The sequence below is a fragment of the Stegodyphus dumicola genome, chromosome 8 (genome assembly GCF_044657685.1).
Source record: "Stegodyphus dumicola isolate Sdum_Otavi_A_Nest chromosome 8, ASM4465768v1".
Classification (NCBI taxonomy): Eukaryota; Metazoa; Arthropoda; class Arachnida; order Araneae; family Eresidae; genus Stegodyphus; species Stegodyphus dumicola.
In genome coordinates, this window is record NC_140775.1 from 178,675,677 (window position 1) to 178,699,212 (window position 23,536).

The window sequence follows — 23,536 nt, forward strand, 5'->3', positions numbered from 1 at the left end:
TATTCCCTACAAGGAAATCATGTGGTGTACACATCAGATTTTTTTCTTTTAATTAAGCAAAACTTTGCAAATAGTTTTTAGTAAATAAAACAGGCAAATCGACAACTTTTTAGTAACAAAGATAATATGCTGTGACAATGCATACAGAACTAAAGCCAACACTCATTATAGCGACCGTTTCATTTTAACGGCCAGTGCAAAAAGTTTCCAAAACAAAGAGGGTGTTCATACACTTTTATAATTATTTTCTCCTTGAATTTAAATATTAATTTTAAAATGCAAACCTGAATGGCTTCAAATAAGGTTTAATTATCGTTTGCAGAATTAAAGATATTCTCTTCTTTAAAATGTCGCTGAAAAATAAACAATAGATTGAAGGCTATATTTTTATACTGTCCGAAGAGAAATACTCTTATTCAGTTATTTAAAAAAAATGTGAAAAACATGGTTTTGACATAATTAATATGAAAGAAAGAAACGTCAAAGTTTACATCTGACCGGGAAAAAAGTAAAAAATGCATATGTTACCGTGAAAGACCGAAATTGGAGAATGTCGACTTTCGCGGAAGAATATCAACATTCACCAAATACGTCGGTGAAAGACCGAATATTTCACTACATTCTTTTATATTCGGACCCTCACCGGTGTATGCATGGAGGTAGGAACCTCCATGGGTTCCTCCTCCTCTTACTTCCTACCTCCATGGGTGTATGTCGACAATCACAGATATGCTGTGGTGAAAGTGGAAAAGAGAGGTCATAAAGTGCCATAGTAGTTTAAGTTGTTGCAATAAATAAGATTTGAATGACATAATTTAGTAAGTTTTTTAATACTGTTATTTTATTTTCTCATTTAGAACGTACTGTATAATTAAGTAAGTTTTTAACTTCTATTATTTTCCTTTCTCATTTTGAATGCATTGTGTGTTTTAGGTTCTCATGTTCTTAAGTTCTCATTTCAAGTCTCAAGTGCGTTTATTCGCGACTGAATGACGGAGAAGAAAATATAATATTGTTATATGTTTAACATTCACCATTGGTACATGGTGAATGTCGACATTGACCGGTGTATGTCAGAAATAAGTGTATTTGGAAAATATTTCGGACATACACCAAGAGACTATGTGAATATCGACATTCACCGGTGAAAGTCGACATTCTCCAGATTTCGGTCGCATCTCATGTTTTAAAGGAAACTCCAACACTCGAAAGAGCTATTGCAAAATCTTTTAAGTATCTCTATAGGAACTGTAAACAAAATTATAAAATCCGATTTAAAGCTAATCAAAACAAAACAAAAAACATAATGTTCATCGCCTAACGCAGAAACATTCTCACTGAAAGACTATATGCAGGCTGATGTATGAAAATTACTTGGCAGATGGTGGTGTGGTGGTGTATTTAATTATGGCAAAGCACACTAGGACTATCTGCCTAAGGGTAGGGATGCCTTCGTGGAGGAATTTCTAAGGGAAACTGGCTCGTATACACGTTACACATGGGGAAAACCACGAAAACACCCATGCAGCCAGCCCGTTCGCGGAATTCGAACCTCTACTTGGCAGATGAAAAATGGAAATATATAGTTACAATTGATGAGGCTTGGGTATATTTATTATAGACAAAGATCGATTTACTACCGAAAAAGAGGAGAAAAAGACTTAATATGTTGGTTCAGAGAAAACAAGGAAAGTTTTCTAAAGGTTTCATGGTTATTACTAGATTCTCTTATAACAGAAAACTTAAAATAAGGAAAGTGGGAAAAAAGTCAAAATTAATTCGGAGTACTATCAGAAATATGTTTTAACATCTATTTTTAAAGAAAAAATTCCATCTCTTTATCCAAACAATCTTCACTATATTAAGTTCCACTAGGATATGGCTCCAAGCCATACCTCTAAATCTACTGTTCTGTTTTTTGAATTTCCTTTAAATGCGTCCCACTCAAATCCCTGATGTGTTTCCTATGCATTCATGTGCATTTGGACTTTTAAAACAAGCTCTTTATAAGCAGTATCCCAAAAATATTGCATGGACTCTGGAAGGTTGTGAAGGAGAAGTGGAATAAAATCAACCCTGATGTTTTAAGAAAAAGACGTTTATCTTGGAAATTAAGATCTAATATAATAGTTCAACAAAAGGGCTATCAGATAGAACATATTAGAAAATAAAATTCCAAGGTTTGTTTATACATAAATCTTTACAAAATCGTTACAAAAATGTGTAAACATCCTCTATATAATTACATCTGTTTGTTACCCACATGTTATGACGCTTTTTTTTTCTTTACGTCTCGAAAGGTTGTTGTAACGAAAATTTATTAAATATAAAAATGCTTACGAACATAATATATATCTGTAGGTGAATGATTCGCCAGTTCATTTTTCATGGTTACCAAAGTTACGTTGGGTCATTTAACAGAAGTGGCAAAAATAAGTAAATAACTTGGTTACGCATTTTGTGTCTAAAACGTGCAAACCATTCACACATTCAAGGAAGTGGACATTTTTATATACTTATCGGCCATTCATACACACAACCGAGGCGTCTGTATCCGAAAGTTTTTCGGAACATAGTGGCCAACATCATTGTCAAATACTGGGCAGAAATATGCATATCTCGCACAATCAGCGGCAATCGCCACCAATAAAATGTCGAAATTCCAGCTGTGTCGTCGTGCCAGCTGTGCCCAGTAGTGTCGAGCAGAGTAGGTAGACTGTCAATACTGCTAGAGAAGCCTAGTTTCTCAGTTTCCAGCGTTGGCTGACGAGGTGAGAATGGAGAGAAAGATAGAATATAAGAGGCATTTAGCTCTATATAAAAAGGCAATTAAACGGGCAAAGTTTATATATAAACAATTATTATTTTTTCGTAGTACTGACTATTATGATCAATTTTATAAAAGTGCGGCTAACAAGAAGAGAAAAAAAGATGATCTTGCATAAGAGTGATGAGGCGATATCTTTGGAGGGTCGTTATGTAATCCTTATTCGAGAAATATTTTGCATTGATGAAAATGATGAAGACCCGGTTTTTGAAGAAATTGAATTATTAAATGATAATATAAAGGAGCCAAGTTTCACAATAGATGAGATAAATATTGCCTTGTTTGGTTTCAGTGACAAAATCGCCCCTGGCCCGGACGGAATCGGGGGTCACATTGGTTAAGGCCTTATTTTTGGTTTGTCCCTCTTTACTTTTAATTTTGTTTAATAAATGCCTTGAATGTAAATGTATCCCAAAATATGGGAAATTGGAGAACTGGTTCTTATTCCCAAATCAAATGGAAAGCTCCGTCCGATCTGTTTGCTAAAAATCTTGAGCAAGACTTATGAGAAACTTATACTGCAGTTTTACCTTTACAACAATAAAATTATATCGGAACACCAATATGGGTTTAGAAAAGGAAAGTGTACGGAGCTTGCTCTTTATAATGCAGTTGAAGAAATTAGATTTAGAAAACCGTCATTCCATGTGGCCCTGGTTTCGTTTGAGGTCCAGGGTGTGTTTGACACTGTAAGATGGTCCTCCTTGTGGATTCGTTGAAGACTATTGTTGTAACTACCCAGCTCTTTAATGTTGTAAAGGGTTATTTCAGAGACAGGACCATGATTTACAAGGGTGACCTGGGTAATTCGAATATTAAGATTGAAATGAAAAAAGATTGCCCCCAGAGCTCCTGCAGTGCTTCCCTGTTCTGGGGCCTAATTGTAAATAAGTTGCTCAAGTGAGTTAATATTTCAAATGTCTCGGTGTATTGCTATGCCTAAGACCTATTATTTATAATTTATGATATATCTTTAGAAAAAATAGAATATAGGTTTGGAAAATTTGGTAAGGTGTTAAATGAATGGAGTAAAGAAGAAGATATCAAGTTCAATATAGAGAAGATATGCGGCATTTTCTTTCCCAGAGGAGGGAAAAAGGTAAGAAGTCCAAAATTAAAAATTAATAATAATAATCTAAAGTTTGATATATGCATAAAATATTTGTGTGTGTCTATTGATGAGAAACTAAATTTTATAGAACATTTTAAAGAGATTCATAAGAGCACTTACAATATTTTGAAATTTTATAGAGCACAATTTACTTCAATCACCCTCCAAAATAAAAGTGAGAGATTTACCGTAATGTTATTGTACCAAAAGTTATGTATGGAATTGAAGCTTGGGGACACCAGGGGGGGAGCTAGTCAGGTTAAGATCTAAGCTCGCTACAGAGCAGAGAGGTTGGGCGTAGCCATCACTAGATCATTTAGAACAGTCTCTACAGAAGTTGTGTATATACTGGCTGGGGTTCTCTCTCTCTCCTCTCTCTATTCATTATAAATATTAGTACGATAAATTTTTATTGCAATATTCTAAATTGAGGAAAATCTTTGGTTTAATAATGTTCAAGTGGATGTGTGTGCTTTTACTGCTGTTGACAATAATTTAGTCCATCCAATTTGGTATTATTTTCGATTGTAATACGTTGTCTACTGGCGAGTATGATATCCTCACTGATGGATCCGGATTCGAGGGGGGTGTCGGTGGAGCCTTTGCTGCTTATTTTGATGGATTAGAAATTCACAATGAAAAATTTGTATGAAGGCACAGAATTCGGTACATCAATTTGAATTGTATGCACTAAACAGAGCTTTAATTTGGATTAAAAAGAATTTGAATTTCAAATGTGCTGTTCATACACCGTAAATGCAACACCACCACCACCGTAAATGCAACACCCTGAAGGAAGCATGCAAATAACATGAAATTTACAACATGCATTAGCGGAGGTGAGATATGCAAATGATTAGAATTTCAGCGCAGACGCACATCACGCACGCCTGTGGCGCCACTTCAAAGCGCTATTTAAGGCTTGGAGTTTTCGACGATTTCAAGTTCGGCAATTGTGTTTTTCTTGTGGTTTTTTCAAAAAAAAAAAAAAAAAAAAAAAAAAAAAAAGATCAATTATGCCTCATAGTAAACAGCGATCATCGTTTGATCAAGCATCCGAGTTCGACAGAGGAAGGATAGTGGCCTACCGAGAGTGTGGAATATCTTTCAGGGAAATCGGTAGTCGTGTTGGATGAAACCAAACAACTGTAATGTGGATATGGGATTTTTGGATGCAGGAGAGTACGACGGACTGACGTGTTCGATCGCATCCACCTCAGTGCACCGCTTCACGTGATGACAGGAACATTGTGCGCATGGCAGTGACGGATCGCTCAGTCACATCACGAACCATAGCACAACACATTCAGTCTGTAACGCATCATCCAGTGTCTGCGCGTACCATTCGACGCCATTCACAGCAAAGTGGTCTGTCCGCAAGACGTCCATTGCTTCGTCTACCCTTGACGCAGAACCACAGACGTCTCCGCCGTCAATGGTGCGATGAAAGAAGGATGTGGACGGCAGAATGGAATGAAATTGTCGTTACTGACGAGTCACGCTTCTGTCTGCAACACCATGATGGTCGGATTCGAGTCTGGAGACAACGTGGAAAGAGGATGCTGAACAGCTGCGTTATGCACCGTCACACTGGTCCTGCACCGGGTATTAAGGTATGGGGCGGTATTGGATATCACTCTCGCACTCCTCTAGTACGCATTGCCGGTACTTTAAACAGCCAGCGCTACATCTTCGAGATGTTGGAGCCAGTTGTCCTTCCTTACCTTCAGGATTTACCCACAGCCATATTTCAATAGGATAATGCGCGACCACACGTGGCACGCATTGTCCAAGGGTTCTTCGTCAATCGCCAGATTGAATTGCTTCCCTGGCCGGCTCGCTCGCCGAACTTTTCGCCGATAGGAAACATGTGGTTCATAGTAGCTGAACGATTGACCCAGATTACATCCCAGGCTGCCACACCAGATCAACTTTGGCAACGTGTGGAAGCTGCTGGGTCTGCTGTACCCCAAGAACACATCCAAAGTCTCTTTGAATCAATGCCGAGGCGTGTGGCAGCGGTGATCTGCAACAATGGCGGCTACTCTGGCTACTGATTCTGGAAGGAACCACACTTCACAGAAGTCTATAAATTTAATCATTTGATACTTGGTCAACATGTTATCTATTAAATAAATTTTGTTGTGATATCTCTTGTCTTTCTTGGTGTTGCAATTTGGGTGGCCAGCAGTGTATATACTCTGATGCTAACTCGGCTCTGCAGCCACTCTCTCGACCGAATCACAGTAATAAAGTTATGAACGATATTAAAGAAAATTATGGTTTTTTGAAGGAAAAACTTATCATATATATACATTGGACTAAAGCACACATTGGTACAACAGCAAATGAGAGGGCGGATTCCCCGGCCACAGAGGCTGCCCTGGGGGATGGGATCTGTAGTAACGATTTACAGCCTTTGAGAAGAGTTATCTTAAATATATTGAAAGCTGACCTATACAAAAAATGGTGGAGTTTGGGGATTCTTCTTTAAAGAAATCAGAAGCATTGGTAAATTTGAAAATAAAGAAGAAAATGTCTATATATAATGCTATTGATTATAATCAGAGTATCACACATCATGGGCTGTTTCCAGAATATTTACAGAGATTCCACATCCAGGGAAATAACTTATGTTTACTTTGTAATGAAGTTGGCAGCTCAAAACGTTTTATGGAAGCGTGCACACTCACCGGGGGGGGGGAACAAGAGAAAAATTTGGAATTAGATTTATTGGAGAACTCTACAAGGATTTGAAGAAAAGTGTTAAATTTGCTAAAGAAACAATCAAGATTATTAATTCAAATAAAGAACTAATAGGAATTGATACTAAATGATTATTGGAATTTTTACGGGAGAGCAGAAGCAATATTTGTTTTTTTTTTATGTTTTATTCTGTGTTGTTTTGTTTTTAGTTTTTAACACCCTCCAAACCTACTTTTTATTTTTTATAATTTCGTTTATGTGGCGTCTTTAGGTCCGACCGGAAGTTTTCTCTCGATCGTATTTATTATTTTGTTTCGTTTCATTATACTAATGTTTTTGTTACTCGGTTCCCAGGCTTGGTTTCCCGGGGCGTTAATTTTAGTGTTATTATTATTATTATTATTATTATTATTATTATTATTATTATTATTATTTAACTTATTGTGCTGCTAGATGCTATTTGCGTTTTTATTTTGGGACACGGCTGCCCTCGTTTGTTGTTGGACGGCCAGGGCATCAGATTTTGTAAACCAGACAGATGGGGCCGCGCCCTGTTTGTTACCGCCAGAGAAGCCTTCGAGGAGGATTGTTATAAATATAATAAAAGACAATTTATATAAAAAATGGTCTGAAATCTGGGATTCTTCTTCAAATAAATCAGAATTATTGGCAAATTTGAATATTAAGAACAAAATGATTATATATAATGACATTGACCTAAATAAGATCATCACAAATCACGGTCGATTTCTCGAATACTTACAGATATTCCACCCCCAGGGAGATAATATATGCCTAGTTTGCAATGTACACTCATGTCCATAAATTAAGGATAATGCAAAATCAGGCAAAGGAAGAGTTAGAAGCAAACCAAATTTGACTTATTTGTAAAGCTTATTTATTAAACAAAAGGTAAAAAGCAAAAAAAGATGCTATATGTTTGATATTATTAAAAAAATTAGCGATGTTTTCTCCCTGGAGCAAATTACAAATATATATATATATATATATATATTTACAAAAAAACCAATATTACATGGTTGGTATGATTGTTAATACATTGTATGCCTCCCAGACGATACAATACAGTCCGTACAACGCCTAGGCATGCTGAGTATCAAATTATCGATCTGATCTTGGGGATATTACACCACTCAAAAAGCAATGCTCTCCGAAGTTCCGATAGACATGTAGGAGGAGGTTGACGGGCTGCAACTCGTCGGCCAAGCATGTCCCACACGTACTCTACTGGATTCAAGTCCGGTGAGAATGCTGGCCAGTCCATACGGGTGATATCCTCCGATTGAAGGCATTCGCTTACGATGTTTCCACGGTGAGGACGGGCGTTGTCATCCATAAACACAAATTGTGCGCCCATGGCATCCCGAAACAAACGTACATGTTGTTCCAGAATGACGTCCCGATAGATTTGGCTTGTCATGGTTCCAATTTGAACATGCATGTAGTTCTGCAGCCCAGAATAATTCCACCCCAAACGAGCACTCCTGCACCACCGTAACGGTGTCGTTCAATGATGTTTTCTTGGTGGTAACGGGTACCTGGAGCTCTCCAAATGAAAGTCCGACGAGAATCAGACTGCGAGCTAAACCTGGACTCGTCGGAAAACATCACACAAGCCCACTGTTGCGATGTCCACAATGCATGCTCTCTACTCCAGGCTAACCGCAGGCGACAGTGAGTTGCAGTAAGTGGAACGCATCTGACAGGTCTACGAGCATATAGACCAATCTGCCCTAAGCGTCTGTACACGGTCTGCCTTGAAATTGTCGTACCAGTGGCTGAAGAGAGCTGACGAGACAGGTCTGAGGCTGTGCTCCGCCTGTTTCTTTTGGCAGTAACTGCCAAATACCGATCCTCATTCGGCGTTGTAACTCTGGGGCGACCTGTGCTGTAATGTCTACTCATATTACCATCATCTTGGAATCGTTGCCAAAGCCTGGAGATGACACTCTGGGCAATTCCAAGTTCGTCTGATACTTCCAGTTGGGTACGCCCAAATTCCAGACGGCCGATAATTCTACCACGTAAAAAACCATCCAAATGCGTCCTTTGTGTCGTAACTATACGGTTATTGCACTGAAATGCTTATAGAGCGCCTGCGAACAATTTTACTTCTTTGCCTGTATTCCTTATATATCACTCTCTTACACTGTCGTCATTGTGACGTACCATCGGTGTCATCTGATTACTTCTTGAAATTTGCATATAATTCTTGAAGATGTGTGTATGTGTAGTGATTTTACAGGTAATATATTTATTTTAGAGTTCGATTTCCGCGTGACTTCGAATTATCCTTAATGTATGGACATGTAGTTGGCAGCGCAAAACATTTTATGGAAGCATTCACACTCACCGGGAGGATAAGAGAAGAATTCGGAATACGGTTTACTAGAAAACTGTAGGGATTATAAGAAAAGCATTAAATTTGCAAAAGAAGCAATGAAGATTGTGAACTCAAGCAAAGAACTAATTGTAATTGGTAAGTTTTATGTGAGAGCAGAAACAATTTTTGTCCCCTTATGTTTGATTCTGTTTTGTCTTATTTTTAGTTTTTAACACCGTTCTATTTATTTTTATTCATTCGTTTGTGTGGTGTCTTTAGGTACGATGAGAAGAGTTTTCATCGGTCGTATTTATTATTTTGCTTTGTTTCATTATAGTAATGTTTTTGTTATTCGGTTCTCAGGCCTGGCTTCCCGGGGCGTTAACTTTTGTAATAATTTTAATTTATTTTCCATTTTCATTTATTGTGTTGTTAGATTTTAATTGCGTTTTTTATGTTAATCTGAGACTCGGCTGTGCCGGTGTCTGCCCTCGTTTGCTGTTGGAGGGCTGGGCCCATTTTTATCATAAATTTGGATAAACCAGGCGGATGGGGCTGCGCCGTGTTTTGTTACCGCCAGAGAAGCGGTGTCCTTCCGATGAGCCGGTTGAATCTTATATATGAAATCAGAAAGGGATACCCTCAGGGGCCATGCAGTGCCCCTCTGTGCTGGAGCCTCATAATAGATGAAATTTTGGTAAATATACCAAATTCAGAACTGATTTGTTTTGCTGACGATTTGCTGATTATCGTATGTGAAGAATCGTTGGAGAAGCTGGGAGAAAAATTTAAAACTGTAGATAAAATATTCAATAGTTGGAGGGAAAAAAAAAATTACTTTTAATGCAGAAAAACCAACACTCTATTTTCCCCGAGGAATGGAAAGAATATCAGCCCTCCGAAAATCAAGTTTAACAACTGCAGAATAAAATTCAAGGAGGAAATAAAATATTTGGCTGTTTTACTGTATAAAAATGTGAATTACATTTCACATTTCAAAGAAGTTCAAAGGAATACAGAAAATATCCTGAATTTTTATCAAAATAATTTTAACCCTTTTACTCTATTGAATAAGAGTTCCGCCCTCAAGGAAATCTCTTTAAACGTTATACTTCCTAAGATTCTTTACGGAATAGGAGCATGGGGTTGCCGGGCAGGGGAGCTAGTGAGATTAAGAACAAAATAGGGCTCCTTGTAGAGAGGTTGGCTTTTGGCAATTACTCGAGCTTTTAGGACTGTCCCAACGGAGGTTGTATGCATTCTGGCTCGTGTACCGCCTCTCTCAATAAATTACAAATTCTTTTACGACAAATTTTTATTGAATAACGACTTAGTGCAATTTATAAAATATGACAGTGTTGAAATTCCATGTGATGCCATTAAACGTAATAATGATTCAAATATCCACCCAAGCAGCATTTCAAGCATCCTGCATGATCGCAATAAAATGTTAATGAGTGAGAATGAAATCTCTACAGACGGATCTGTGTTTAAGGGGAGGGGCTTCGGTAGTGGATATGGGGCGTATTTCTATGAATTAAAAATCGACTAGTATAAAATGAAGATGAAATGAGATGATTCCGTATACCAGGCAGAAATTACCGCTATCAAAGAGGCGATGAAACGGATCAAAGGCAAACTTACTTAACCACATCAAATTAATTTATATTCTGATGCATTTTCTGCTTTAATGGCGGTCTTCCACCCAGATCTGAAAAACAATCTGTTGGAAGAAGTTAAATATCTCTATAGGGAATTAAAACGAAAGTATTCAATTTCACTGGGTTAAGGTTCACATCGGTATAACAGGTAATCAGAGAGGGGATGCTCTGGCCAAAGAGGCTGCCCTGGGGGTATGGCGATGAATACTGTAATATTAATAATTCTAGAAGACTATCACCTATATGAAAAACTGTATAATATCAAAATGGGGAAATACATGGGATTTTTCAGACAAAAATAATAATTATCTTGAAGTCACTAAAAAAGAATATGAAAACGTTTTGTGATATGGATGTGAATCAAATATTAACAAACCATCGAAAATTCCTCACTTATATAAAAAACAATTTAACTTCCAGGGCAATGGATAACGTAAAATGTGTAATAGCATTGGTGATGCACAATACTTTGTTGAGGACTGTGTTTCAACAAGGAATGTATGGCAAAGTATGGAAAATTTGAAATGAAAGAAAATTATAAATATGAAAAGATTCGAAAAATTATGAAAGAAATAATGGATTTAATAAACAACAACAAAGATAATATTGGAATTGAGAGCTAACGAAAAGGTCATTGAACATTTGTAGAAAATTATAGGTTAGTGAATGAACTTTGATAGAGCCTTGAAAATTCTTGAAAATTATGATGAACAACTTACTTGGCTGAGTTTGGCTATCGTGTATGTTTTATATGTGTATGGAATGATTTACGTGACGTTTTATTTTTTGGTTCTTAACCAGTTTATCTTTTTGTATTTTTTCTGTTCGTTTATGTGTGATTGTGTGGTGTTTGGCTTGCAACTATTAATATTTTTTTTGTTATATTTCATTATTAATTTTTTTGTTACTCGGTGCTCGGGCTTGGCTTTCTGGTTATCTTTATTTATAATTGTAACATTACTAAGTTCTAGTTGTTTTTACTTCCTTGTACGAAGTAAAAAGGAAGTACTGTAATCGCGAAAAGTTTCAGGCAGCATATTTCAACGAAAATATCCATTTTGACCGCTATCGAATGCAATTTAACGATGTTTTTGCGTGATATCTGTACGTAAGGACAGAATAAAATACTCTTTTTCTTCAAAAAAATTATAAAACTGCTTTAAAATTAATTCTGAAGAGAATTTTTCGTGGCGTCTGTACGAACGTATGTACGTACGTATCTCGCATAACTCAAAAACGAGTAGCCTCAGAACGTTGAAATTTTGTATAAAGGACTGCTATAACATGTAGATGTGCACCTCGTATTTTGGTTGCAATCGGCCGCACCAAACGTATATAAATATATTTATATATATATCCACTCTGTTACCCGGCTCAGTGATCTCAGTTTCTTTACTCGTATATGTTTGTAAATTGTACATTTTTTGCTTTAAAAATGATTGAATTATGTTGTTTTTATCTTCCGGTTAAGGTTTTTATGCCTTTAGTAAATCTCTATGCAATATGTTTAGAATTATCAGCAATTTTAAAGTTGTTTAATTGCCGCTAAGCCTGTTTTAATGGCGGCCATTGATGTTTACATTTGAAACAGGAGACTAGTGGATTTGTTCCCAATCTAGAGAAACTTAGCTTCTCAACAACAAAGATAACGCATTCATTTATTATTGCCATTTAAATCATGCTTAAATCTTTCTGGAATTTTTTCGAGGAAATAAGTGTTTGAGATTTACTTCGTAATTTTTAATTTAGATATTTTGAGTTTTTATGTATTTTTGCCTTCTCGCGAAGTAAGAACTGAATTAATTAAATGAGAAATACTCAATCGTCTGTGAAAAACTGTTTCTTTTTTGTTTTATTTGCTTAATTTATTTTATACATAGTTCTAGCTTTATTATAGTATTTGAATAGAACATGTGGCAACGATTAGATAATAAATGATATACATTTTGTGCATTCTGAGTTATAATATGAATGAAATATAATATAATACTGTTAAGTAAACCTAGTGCAGAGTGTCGCTATGGTAAACAAAGTGAATTTTAAAGAATGCATTTATTCTATTGTGGTTTATGCGCTGTCGGCGAAGTAGGTTTAATTCAATCTAATAAGTTTAAATAAAATGCAAGAAAAAATGCGTATAATTTAATATTCCGTACAAGGAAGTCATGTGGTGTACACATCAGATTTTTTCTATTTGTTTCTTGGATGCACGGCTGGCTCGCTGGTTGTCTCGTTTGTTGTTAGGTGAGCTTGCCTCTCTATAAGCCATATGACTGGCTTCGCCTGCCAGGGGGCTGGGGGCTGTGCCCTAGACGTAACCGCCAGAGAAGCTGTGTCATTTCGAGGGGCCGGGTAGGGTCAAGTTCAGCAGCCAAGCGATTCTTGAAGAAACTGAGTTCAATTCCAGTAGCTACAAGAACTGAAATAAATCTGATGTAACCGAGTGGATTCTGCAAGAGCCGAGGTCAAGTCTAGAGTAGCCGAGTGGATCCTACAAGTCTTGTTCCAGAGAGACCAAGTGGACTTAACGAGAGCTGTACATGCCAGTGATCTTCTTATTCCCCAATTGCCGAGCGGAATATGTACAGCAGAAGCTGTGTAGTAACACTAAGAATCTGAGGAAGTGTAGAATCATACCATGGAAGGTCCATCTCCATTTAAGATGTTTTTTTTGTTAACATTTTTATATTGTGTTAAGTGTTTTCAATTCAGATTGGTTACAGTTTCCAAGAATTAATGTATTATAACCACGTCCTAAGAATTAACAAATACCTAAATCGATTCACTTGTGCCGAACAAAAGGATAAATCTAGGTGATTGTGATTTGTGCATTTGTTTTCCTGAAACTATTTCTCTTCTTCAAATGTTAGTGTCGAGATTTCGATTAGTGTAACATTAAATGTTCTCTGCGTCTTTTCGGGCAGAAGACATACGTCAGGTACTGCTATTGACAATACTCAGTCAGACCAGTTTTCATTTACACAATATATGATTCTGTATTATTCCATTCCCTTAATTATCCACAAATGCACGAGTTTAATAGGATGGCATCTTATCCATTTGTTTTCAAATTTTGTTGCGTACCAGCAAGACATTTTGTGTATATCTTTCTAACATTATCCTTTGAAAAAGTTGTTACTAACGTAGCTTCCAGCCAATATAATTGTTAGTAACGTTGACTGCCGTACCGTTCAACGTTCGAATCCTGGTATGTATGGTAAGCTATGGATGATTTTAATCTATGCAGCAACAGCGTTTTCAAGGTACACGACGAGCCGAATTTCCTCTCGAGCGGTTGGTGATAGGGAAAAAGGGCGGAAGACCCTCGGACCTTCTCCCCATGAAGTATTTTCCATCAAAACTGCGGCGGAAATTAACATTTAGCAAGGCTCGGCGATATCTAATGCACCTTTGAGAAGAGATGTTGGCCTTGCTTTAATCTGTACTTGTTTACTAACACATGAGAAGTCTGTAATGTTGGATCATTCAAAGTTTGTCATAAAGATAAAACTGCTGATTCGAATCATTTCCTAAAGGATTATAAAGTTGTTCCAGACAAGAAACAGCTAGTAAAGTATAGTTAAGAAAAAGGGCCTCCGGTCGCCTTCTTTAGATTGCTTGAACCCAGTAAAAAATAGAAATTAATATCTATCCGATTTTTTAATGCTTTTTAGTAATTCAGAGAAAGCTATGGATATTATTGGCTGCGGATGCAGTAAAGGTCTGGCATCCAGTAATTCCGCAGATTCGTTTATGCGACACTTCTTTGATTTTTGTTTTATTTTGTATTAATTTCATTGTATTTCACATTTATTTTACAAGCTTTTGAAGTATATTATTTTGAAAAATTATTGTGATTTAATATATTCTTGTATTAAAAATTTAGAAATCTTTATTCAATATTCCATATTTTGCAAATTTGGAAAAATGAATAATCGCATATCTTAAAAAAGTGTTTACTAATTTAAAATTAAAAAGTCTTTAAACAAATGTTTACCAGTGAATGGAAGATTTCAGTAGTCTTGGTTTGGTCTGGTTTATTGTACTTTCTGGCACAAAACCGTATGAGGTCTCTGTGCCAAAAACACTGTAAGATGTTAAAAGTTTTACATGGACAGTTACTGTACATTTTAGGTCAGGTAAAAACAGATTACAGTTTATAATAAAAGTCAACTGGAATAACTTGTGATGATGGCTTTTCTCTATTAAGTTGTTTAAAACTAATTTTAAAATATTTCTGGCAATGATAATTAAAACTATGACATTCTAATAAAATATGGCGGACAGTCAGATCTTTATTACAGTTGTGCAGTGAGGATTCTTCTCACCTTTCAGCAGACATTCGTCCGTTAGTCGACAATTACCTAATCTCAACCGGGTCAAGATAACTTGTTCTCTTCTGTTTGCCGTAGATGGCCAACATTCAGTTGTGGGTTTAACATCTCTGAGCTTGTTATTGGTTTGGCTATCCCAGTGCCTCTGCCATTTATTAAAACTTTTATGCTTGATCATCGTACTGATACTGTGAGTGGAATCTGGGAATTAGGTATTGTAGTAGCAGTTTTAGCTGTAATGACCGCTAGTTCATACCCTTCTATGCCAGCGTGGCCAGGGATCCAGGAATAAGGAATCTTATATCCCCGATATTTTAGAGTCTGATTAAGCTTCAGAATTCTGATAATACTGGGATGTAAACTATACTTAGGCTCTTTGAATGATATTAGGACACTCAAGGAATGTGCATAAATAATGAAATTCCTGTAATTTTGTTTTGACAGAAACGTTAGAGCTTGATAAACTGCAGCAAATTCAGAGGTAAAAACTGAGCAAGACGGGTGTAATCGAAATCCCAGAATAGTTTTATCTACTACAAAGGCTTTACTAACGTGATCTAGGCGATAATTTTTGGCATTTTAATCCATCTGTATAAAGAGGGATATAATTTCTATATTTATGTCTATGTTCCGTAAAGATCTGTCTGTAAATGACATCACTTGTACTAGATTTATCCCAGGATTGGAAAATATCTAGAGATTGAATTTTCCAGTCTTCCCATAGTGGCATCTCAAAAAGATTCCCCAGCTGTATATTTATATCACTCATATTATACTGTTCTAGTAAGGTGCCAACTCTTAAACCAAACGATGGAATACATGATGGGCGTGCTTGATATAAACAGGAGCATGAATCATTGAGTAAATGTAGACGGATAGGGTTCTGGATCTGTGATATGATTTTAAAATAGTGCTTAAGACAAAGTTGCTCGCGTCTTAAACTCAGAAGAGTCTCATTGCTTTCCACATACAGACTTTCCACTAGTGAAATTCTAGTCAGGCACCAGTGCGGATCAGAATTGCTTGGTGGTGTTCCGGATCAAGTCTGGCTATCAGGGAAGGCCTTGCTGACCCGTAAGTGACTGATCCGTAGTCACGTTTTGAACAAATAATAACCAATAGTCTCGAATATTATCCTAAAACTCTAAAATCGAAAGATTTAGAGCCTGGGAGATATAATCTGGTCTTATTAAGAAAAATTCAACCTAGATATCGAAATTCATGTATTGTAAAAATAGAAGTAGATGATGGAGAAAAAGAGAATTTTCTTAAAAGAGTCATGGAAAACATTCTGATAATGCAATCAGGAAAATTAGTAAAGGAGATTACGAATTCAACTATAAAGGTATGTTAGATATGAGATGCATTCCTGCATTTGGATAAACTTTAGAAAATATTCATTTTATGACATTTTTTAATACTTATAAGGTATTTCTCCCACTTCCCTAGCGTGCCTTCGTGGTGTAACGGTAGCACGCTGCGCCGGTATTCCAGAGGTCCGTGGTTCGATTCCCGGCGAAAGCGGTTGCATATTTTTCATCTTTTCTGCTTCCATTTACCCTAATGACTCTACAAGTGGCGCCCGAACTAAAAGGGTTGTGGATGATGATTCTCCACACCCAGGATTTGGCGACTAGGTTCCCTAAAACCCTAGTCGCCCTTTAAAAAGGGGAGTATATAAGGTATTTCTCTCACTTCCCTAGCGTGCTACCGTTACCGGTAGCGGTAGCGTGTTACCATTTGAGATATTTATTGTTAATTTATGCCCCTTCTAGGAGGTAGATCATGATAGAAATCTTCAAAAATAAATTGTTTATTAATTTTTTGTAGTATTTTTTGTATCTGTAATTTGTAATTTTGTATTTTGTAATTTTTTGTAGCATTTGATATTTATTTTTTATTTCAAAAATTTAAGATTTTTTCGATTTTCCTGTACTGTTTAGAGTCTATCATATCTAAAAGATGTGTAAAATGTATACCTATTTTGATAAAAAATCTTGACATGAGACAAAGTCGGTCAGGTTTTTGTAAACGATTAATGCTGCAGATCAATCGTTTTGAGTCTATATATATATAACATAGAAATTTGAATTTCATTAACCAGGCTAAATACGCCCCAATCATCACACCCGTAATCACAATCGCTTTTATCTTTACATAATATCGAGTATTGTTTTTAACCTTTCCACCGTTGAAAGAAATGAACAAAAGTATTCACCAGAATACAAAGATTTTTATCATGCTTGCCGGCGAAGCTTCGATAATGGAAACAAAAGGTAAATCGCGATAAGAGCGGGACTTACTCCTCTTCCTGAGGGGCGTTCACACTCTCTCCCCTTGCATGTGCCCGCATAGGAGACGTGCTTTGGATTAGAGATTCTCTCTGGTGAGTACATTGAGTATTTTGAATACATGCATATGCATGAATTCATCCCTTGTGTATCACTTTATTTTTACGGCTTGCTTTTACTTATATATGTTCATATATTCATAAAAGTTCATTGTTAGAGTTTGAATATTTATTAGCCAGAATAATAATGCACTTTATTTATAATACGGACGCTGAGACCATTGATACATTGTAGTTTTATATGTATATTCATTTTTTCTGCCGTACGAGCCGACGTGTGGCGTATTAAGCGACCCTGTGATTTTATTAAGATGATCATTAAAATTAGGTATATCTAAACTACAAATCGACATTCAGTTTGTAGGATCTAGAAAATGTTATAGAAAAGAAAAACTTTTTCAAGAACGAATGAAAAAAAGAGAAAGTACGCTGAAATCAAAATATACCTTAAAAAAAGCAGGTAAGTAACAGGTGGTGTATTTAATTATGGCAAAGCACACTAGGGCTATCTGCCTAAGGGAAGGGATGCCTTCGTGGAGGACTTTCTAAGGGAAACTGGGTCGTACACACGTTACACATGGAAAAACCACGAAAGCGCTTATGCAGCCGGCCCGTTCGCGGGATTCGAACCTCGGACCGAACTACCAGTATTTAGCGACTTTACCGCTCGGCCGCTGGTGGGCCCAGGTAAGTAACAGAAAAGGTGAGATACTTCGAAGATGCTGCGGAAAAGTGGATTTTAAGAGAACGTGGACAAAGTGGGGACAACGCCACGCGCATGTTCTTAAATGGATTGAATCCAATTCCAGTATTAAAAACGTAATATAATAAGTTGGCGAAATCGATTTATAGAGAGAAAACATACAATGATGCGATAGCATCGGCAGAAAATATGAATGAAGTTAATGAATATTTTAATTTAGATAATGATAATGTGATATTAAACTCTAAAACTGTGTCTAAAGATGAGTCTATAAAAAAAAAAAAAAGGTTTCCCCTGCACACATTCAATTTTTTAAAACTTTTTGACAGCTCAGACACCGTCATTATTTTCCTCCTCTTCATCAAATTTTCAGAGAATAATACTTTTTTTAAATTTTTATATGTAAAAATATTTTTATTTTACTTAACGTTTTATCTAAATTGATCAGCGTATAATTAATTAACCACTTTCACTCAATGTAATTTTAACTTACTTAGCATGTAAATAGAAGTCATTATGATAATTTATATCCGGCTTATAAGTCGATTAGATTTTTTAAAGGCTATTTTTTGGCCTTGACTTATTCGCCTAAAAATATGGTACATGTGTTCAAATTATTAGATTTTGAACATTTAATATAATTTTAATCTTTAGCCGTCTCAATTAGAATAATAACACATAATAGCAATAATTTCTCTACATTATGAACTCTGAGAATGCTGACATATGAGTGAAAAAAAAAAAAAAAAAAAAAAAAAAAAAAAAAAAAAAAAAAAACCTTAGTTAAAACATGTAGATTTTGTTTTAGCAGAAGCGTTTTCAGCGATTGCTGCTGAAGGATGGTTTGGTTAATGTGATTATGGCAAAGCCCCGAGGGCTATCTGGCTAAGAGGAGAGATGCCTTCGTAGAGCACTTTCTAAGGGAAACTGTATCGTATACACTTACACATGGGGAAAACCAAGAAAACGCTCATGCAGTCAGCCCGTTCGCAAAGTTCGAACCTCGGACCGAACTACTAGTGTTCAGTGACTTCACCCCTCGGTCGCTGGTGGCCCTTGCAGCTGAAGGATTGGATTGGATTATTTAATTAAGGCAAAGCACACGAGGGCTATCTGCCTAAAGGGAGGGCTGCCTTCGTGGAGGACTTTCTAAAGGAAACTGGCTCGTATACACGTTACACATGGAGAAAACCACCAAAACGCCCATGCAGCCAGCCCGTTCGCGGGATTCGAACCTCGGGCCGAACTACTAGTGTTCAGCGTCTTTACCGCTCGGCCGATGGTGGGCCCTGCAGCTGAAGGAACAATATTGTTAGATCTCCGAAAGCATTCCTGCTAAAATAAAGAACGACGTCAATAAACGTTAGTTTTTTTTTACACTCATTTTTATTTGATTAATCATTATTTTCTCATGCTGACATATATTTCACAAAAATTAAAATTTTTATTAAAACGATCATCCCATTAATTAATTTATGATTTATATCATAAATGTGCGGGATTGTGTGTTAAAACTGGAAACGATGAATTTTTCGTTGACATGAAATTTCTAGCAAGTAAGGAAACAAATTCTGTTTGCGAAAATGTTTTATGGTGGTTTAGGGTTAAGATTTCGTTTGTTTCTTACACTGGTATTCATTGAAAGGATTTTTTACATTGGATTGTTCGTTTTCAGAACTGATAGACATGCTTGTGTTTTGTTGAAATTTGGTAAGGACATAAGTTGATAAATTGAAAAAATAAATCACTACTTACTAAGACATCATCTTTGAAATTAATTTATATTAATTAAAAATTCTAGATCTTTCTACTGTAAATAAAAGCGAACTTAATATGAGAAATGAAATAAAAGTGGGTGAGAATGGGCCTTAGGCTAAAAAAAGTATAAAAATCAAGCAGCAAGCGAAATGTCTAAAAGTTGAAAGTAACTGATGTGAAAAATTGAAGCATTTTAAATATACATCTTGAGTACGTGAATATTTTTAAAACTTTTCCTTTGGTTACAACTAGAAGTTCGATAACTCATTTCTGTTATTCTTGATAGTTAAAAGCTACCCTTAAATTGCATTTAAATTAAGAACGCTTTTAAAATTTTTTTTTTAAATTTACCCCTATGTTTTTCGAAAATATCAGATTAAAACGAAAATATAATAGCAATAAAATATTAATTATAACCTTAAAAATTGACAGTGGGAATTTAAATGACCTGATAATAATAAATTCCGGAAAAAAACACAGAAATAATCAAAAACCCTAAAAGTAACTGAAAACAATTAGATATAACAAAACATTTTACAAATTTTTAGAATTATGTTTATTCTAACTTCCATCTTCTATCGTTTAACTTTTCGAGACACCTTTGGTTTCAAGTAGTAATGTAAGAACTGATATAACCTACACTATATTTATTTAAGAAATTTTCACCGTACAATTCTGTATCTTAATCACGATCAATTAGTATAATTACTTCTGAGTTTTTTTTTAATTTAGGGCATATCAACGACCGAGCGTTAATGTCGCTGAACACTGGCAGTTCGATCCGAAGTTCGAATTTGCGAAGTGTATACGAGCCAGTTTTCCTTAGTGTGTATACGAGCCAAGTTGTCTTCGAAATGGGTCTCCACGAAGGCATCCCTCCTCTTAGGCAGATAGACCTAGGGTGCTTTGTCGTAATCCCAGTAAACCAACCTACCTGGGTTAGATTCTAGGCGAGCAGGCTGGCTACACGGGCGTTTTCGTCCAATGCCAGTTTACCTTGGAAAGTCTTCCACGAAGGCATTCCTTTCCTTAAGCAGATAGCCCTCGCGTGCTTTGCAGTAATTAAATAAGCCAAACCAAACTTTTAAACTTTACATAAAGCTAAAATTTTGCAGAGTGAGTCTCGACAAATATGAAGCAATACGAAATTTCACGCTAATTAATCAATTGAAATAAATAGGGAAATAACTTTTATTTACATGATTAGTTTTTAGTTTATTTCAACTGAAATTGTATGGCATCGACTTATTTTTCAGATGTAATTTTTTAATGCATATCTTTGAAACATTCATAATGTTGTTTATCAGTTTATTAACTATACACTGTTTTGACAGTACCGAACTTAAGTGTTTGACGATGAAGACGTGGATGAGGATAGCGCTGTTAGTTACAGCTTGTAGCATTTTTCATTCGGTCAGTGCTCAGTGTAATCTGGCAGGCTCCCAAGCAGGTAAATATCTATTTTTGTTTATAGTTTTCATCAGTTAAAATGTCACATATTACCCAGAAAAAAGAAACATTTTGATATCTTAAAGACATCAAAAGCCAATATTATACTGCTACATTTCCTCTCTGCGTTTTTATAAGAAGATTGCATTGAAATATTTTTAAAATATTTTTACAGTTGTTATTTTACAGCGTTTTATAACAAGATTATATTGGAAAACTTTAATAATATTTTACAGCATTTTAAAACAAGCTTGTATTAAAAAATTTGGTACTATTCAATTTCGAGGGCCGTAAAAAATCGCCAAACTATTGTTGATGCCAATGCTGCCAAAAATAATTGCCGCAAGAAAGGAAGTATAATAGTAAATATCTATTGTAAGATTGATGTTTTAATTTAGATGAAAGGTTAATTTCATATAATACGTTTTTATTTTTATAATTTATATGAAAAAGGCTAAACATGACTGAATGGAAGCATAAGAGTAAATAACTATTTCAGATCATTATTATAATTTATATCAAAATTGCTAAACATAACTGAACGGATGCCCTTCATCGCTATTTCGCTACCGACTTATCGCTAAAGCATAATTTCATCTCGTTGGTTGTTCAAACTAATTTTCTATAATGAATGATGCCTTTTCTTTGAAAATATTCTCGGTCAAGTGCAGAATCGCTCACGTATTTGTTTGCCGCTTTTTACAAGGGTAAAAACAATTGAATTTTTGTCAATTTTCTTTTACTTTTTAAGTGAAAATAGGTCGATGTGTACATAGATAAAGATAAAGGTGTGCGCAGTGCCATTTTTGTGCAATTCTAAGATTTTTTTTTAAAGTGAAAATAGGTCGATGTGCACATGGATACCGAGTATGTGCAACTCTTAAAAATGCGTCAAGTAGTGGGTGATTCTGGACTTTACCGAAAATTCTATTGCCAACTTTTCGTCATGGGCAATTCCCAAATTGCTAAATCCATAGGATATCAAAAAAGGATTTAAAAATTAAACTAGTATGTCAATGGCGTCTTAAGAAATATAGAACTATATAAACTTACGCAATCTGAAATCAACGCGTACACTAGATTTGGCGCGGTGTTAAATGGGCGCGTTTGCTAGATTTGGCGCTGTTGCGCATACATTTTCGCTGCAATTTTTTTACTGCCCTCAAAACCGAATAGTACCGCGTTTTATAACAAGATTATATTGGAATACTTTAATAATATTTTACAGCATTTTAAAACAAGATTGTATTAAAAAATTTTAACAATATTTTACAGCGTTTTATAAAAAGATTAGGTACTTTTCCGTTTCGCCGGCGCAAATCTCGCCAAGCAGACTTTATTGGCGACAACACATAGCATACACATATAAAATGTTATAAAATGTTGGTTCTAAGAATTTTTTATTTTGAGGGCATAAACATTTTAATATCGTTTGAATTTTATAAAAAGCCAATAAATATAAATAAAGACAATAAATTCGTAAAAAGTCATTAATTTAAGAATTTACTATGCTTTCATGATACAACATCCTGATTCACGCCACCCCAAGTGATCCTATCTCATGTAAACTACGCTACAAAAATCTAATTCTCTCAGTAATTATCTACATTAATTTCAAGTTAAATCTTAATTTGGAATAGAAGTTTAAATGCAATAATTATTTCAATTCATACGAATAGCTTATTCAAAGTATGTAAATCCTCAGTGCTTTACTTCGCTAGTGCATTCTCATTAGAGTTTATGAATTTAACTCTTGACTTTGCCTTTTCTATATTTTTGCCTTCGGGTGAGCTGTGTGATTGCATCGTAATCGACTTAATTACCGCGAATGGCCTTAGGGCATAAAAATATACTCTCTGGTAAAAATTTTATGTAATTGAATGCCAGTATTGAAAGAAACAATCAATCTGATAAGAAATGGCTGCGACTTGTTTTGAAAATGAGGCGTAAAAGGTTACCAGCGAGGATATTCCGTTTAACATCAGTTGTACCACTACTGGCGACTTTATCACCTGCGCCGGCAAAACGGAAAAGTATCAAAGATTGTATTTGAATATTTTAACAACATTTTTACAGCGGTTATTTTACGGCATTTTATAGCAAGACTGTATTCGAATATTTCAACAATATTTCACACAACAACATTTCACTGTGGTACTATTCTGTTTTGAGGGCCGTAAGAAAATTGCAGCGAAAATGTATGCGCAAAAGCGCCAAATCTAGCAAACGCGCCCTTTTAACAGCGCGCCAAATCTAACGTACGCGTTGATTTCAGATTGCGTAAGTTTATATA

General features: G+C 35.6%; 1 protein-coding gene across 1 annotated transcript in view; it reads left to right on the top strand.

Annotated features, from left to right (window-relative positions):
* Positions 1-17,219: 17,219 nt before the first annotated feature.
* The window catches only part of LOC118200718 (uncharacterized), a 127,757-nt gene continuing 121,440 nt past the window's right edge, over positions 17,220-23,536 (top strand). Inside the window, exons 1-2 of the mRNA XM_085822802.1 lie at positions 17,220-17,369; positions 21,129-21,244. Coding sequence (XP_085678928.1) covers positions 21,151-21,244 — 94 coding nt within the window. The 5' untranslated portion in view covers positions 17,220-17,369; positions 21,129-21,150. The remainder of the gene's footprint in view (positions 17,370-21,128; positions 21,245-23,536) is intronic.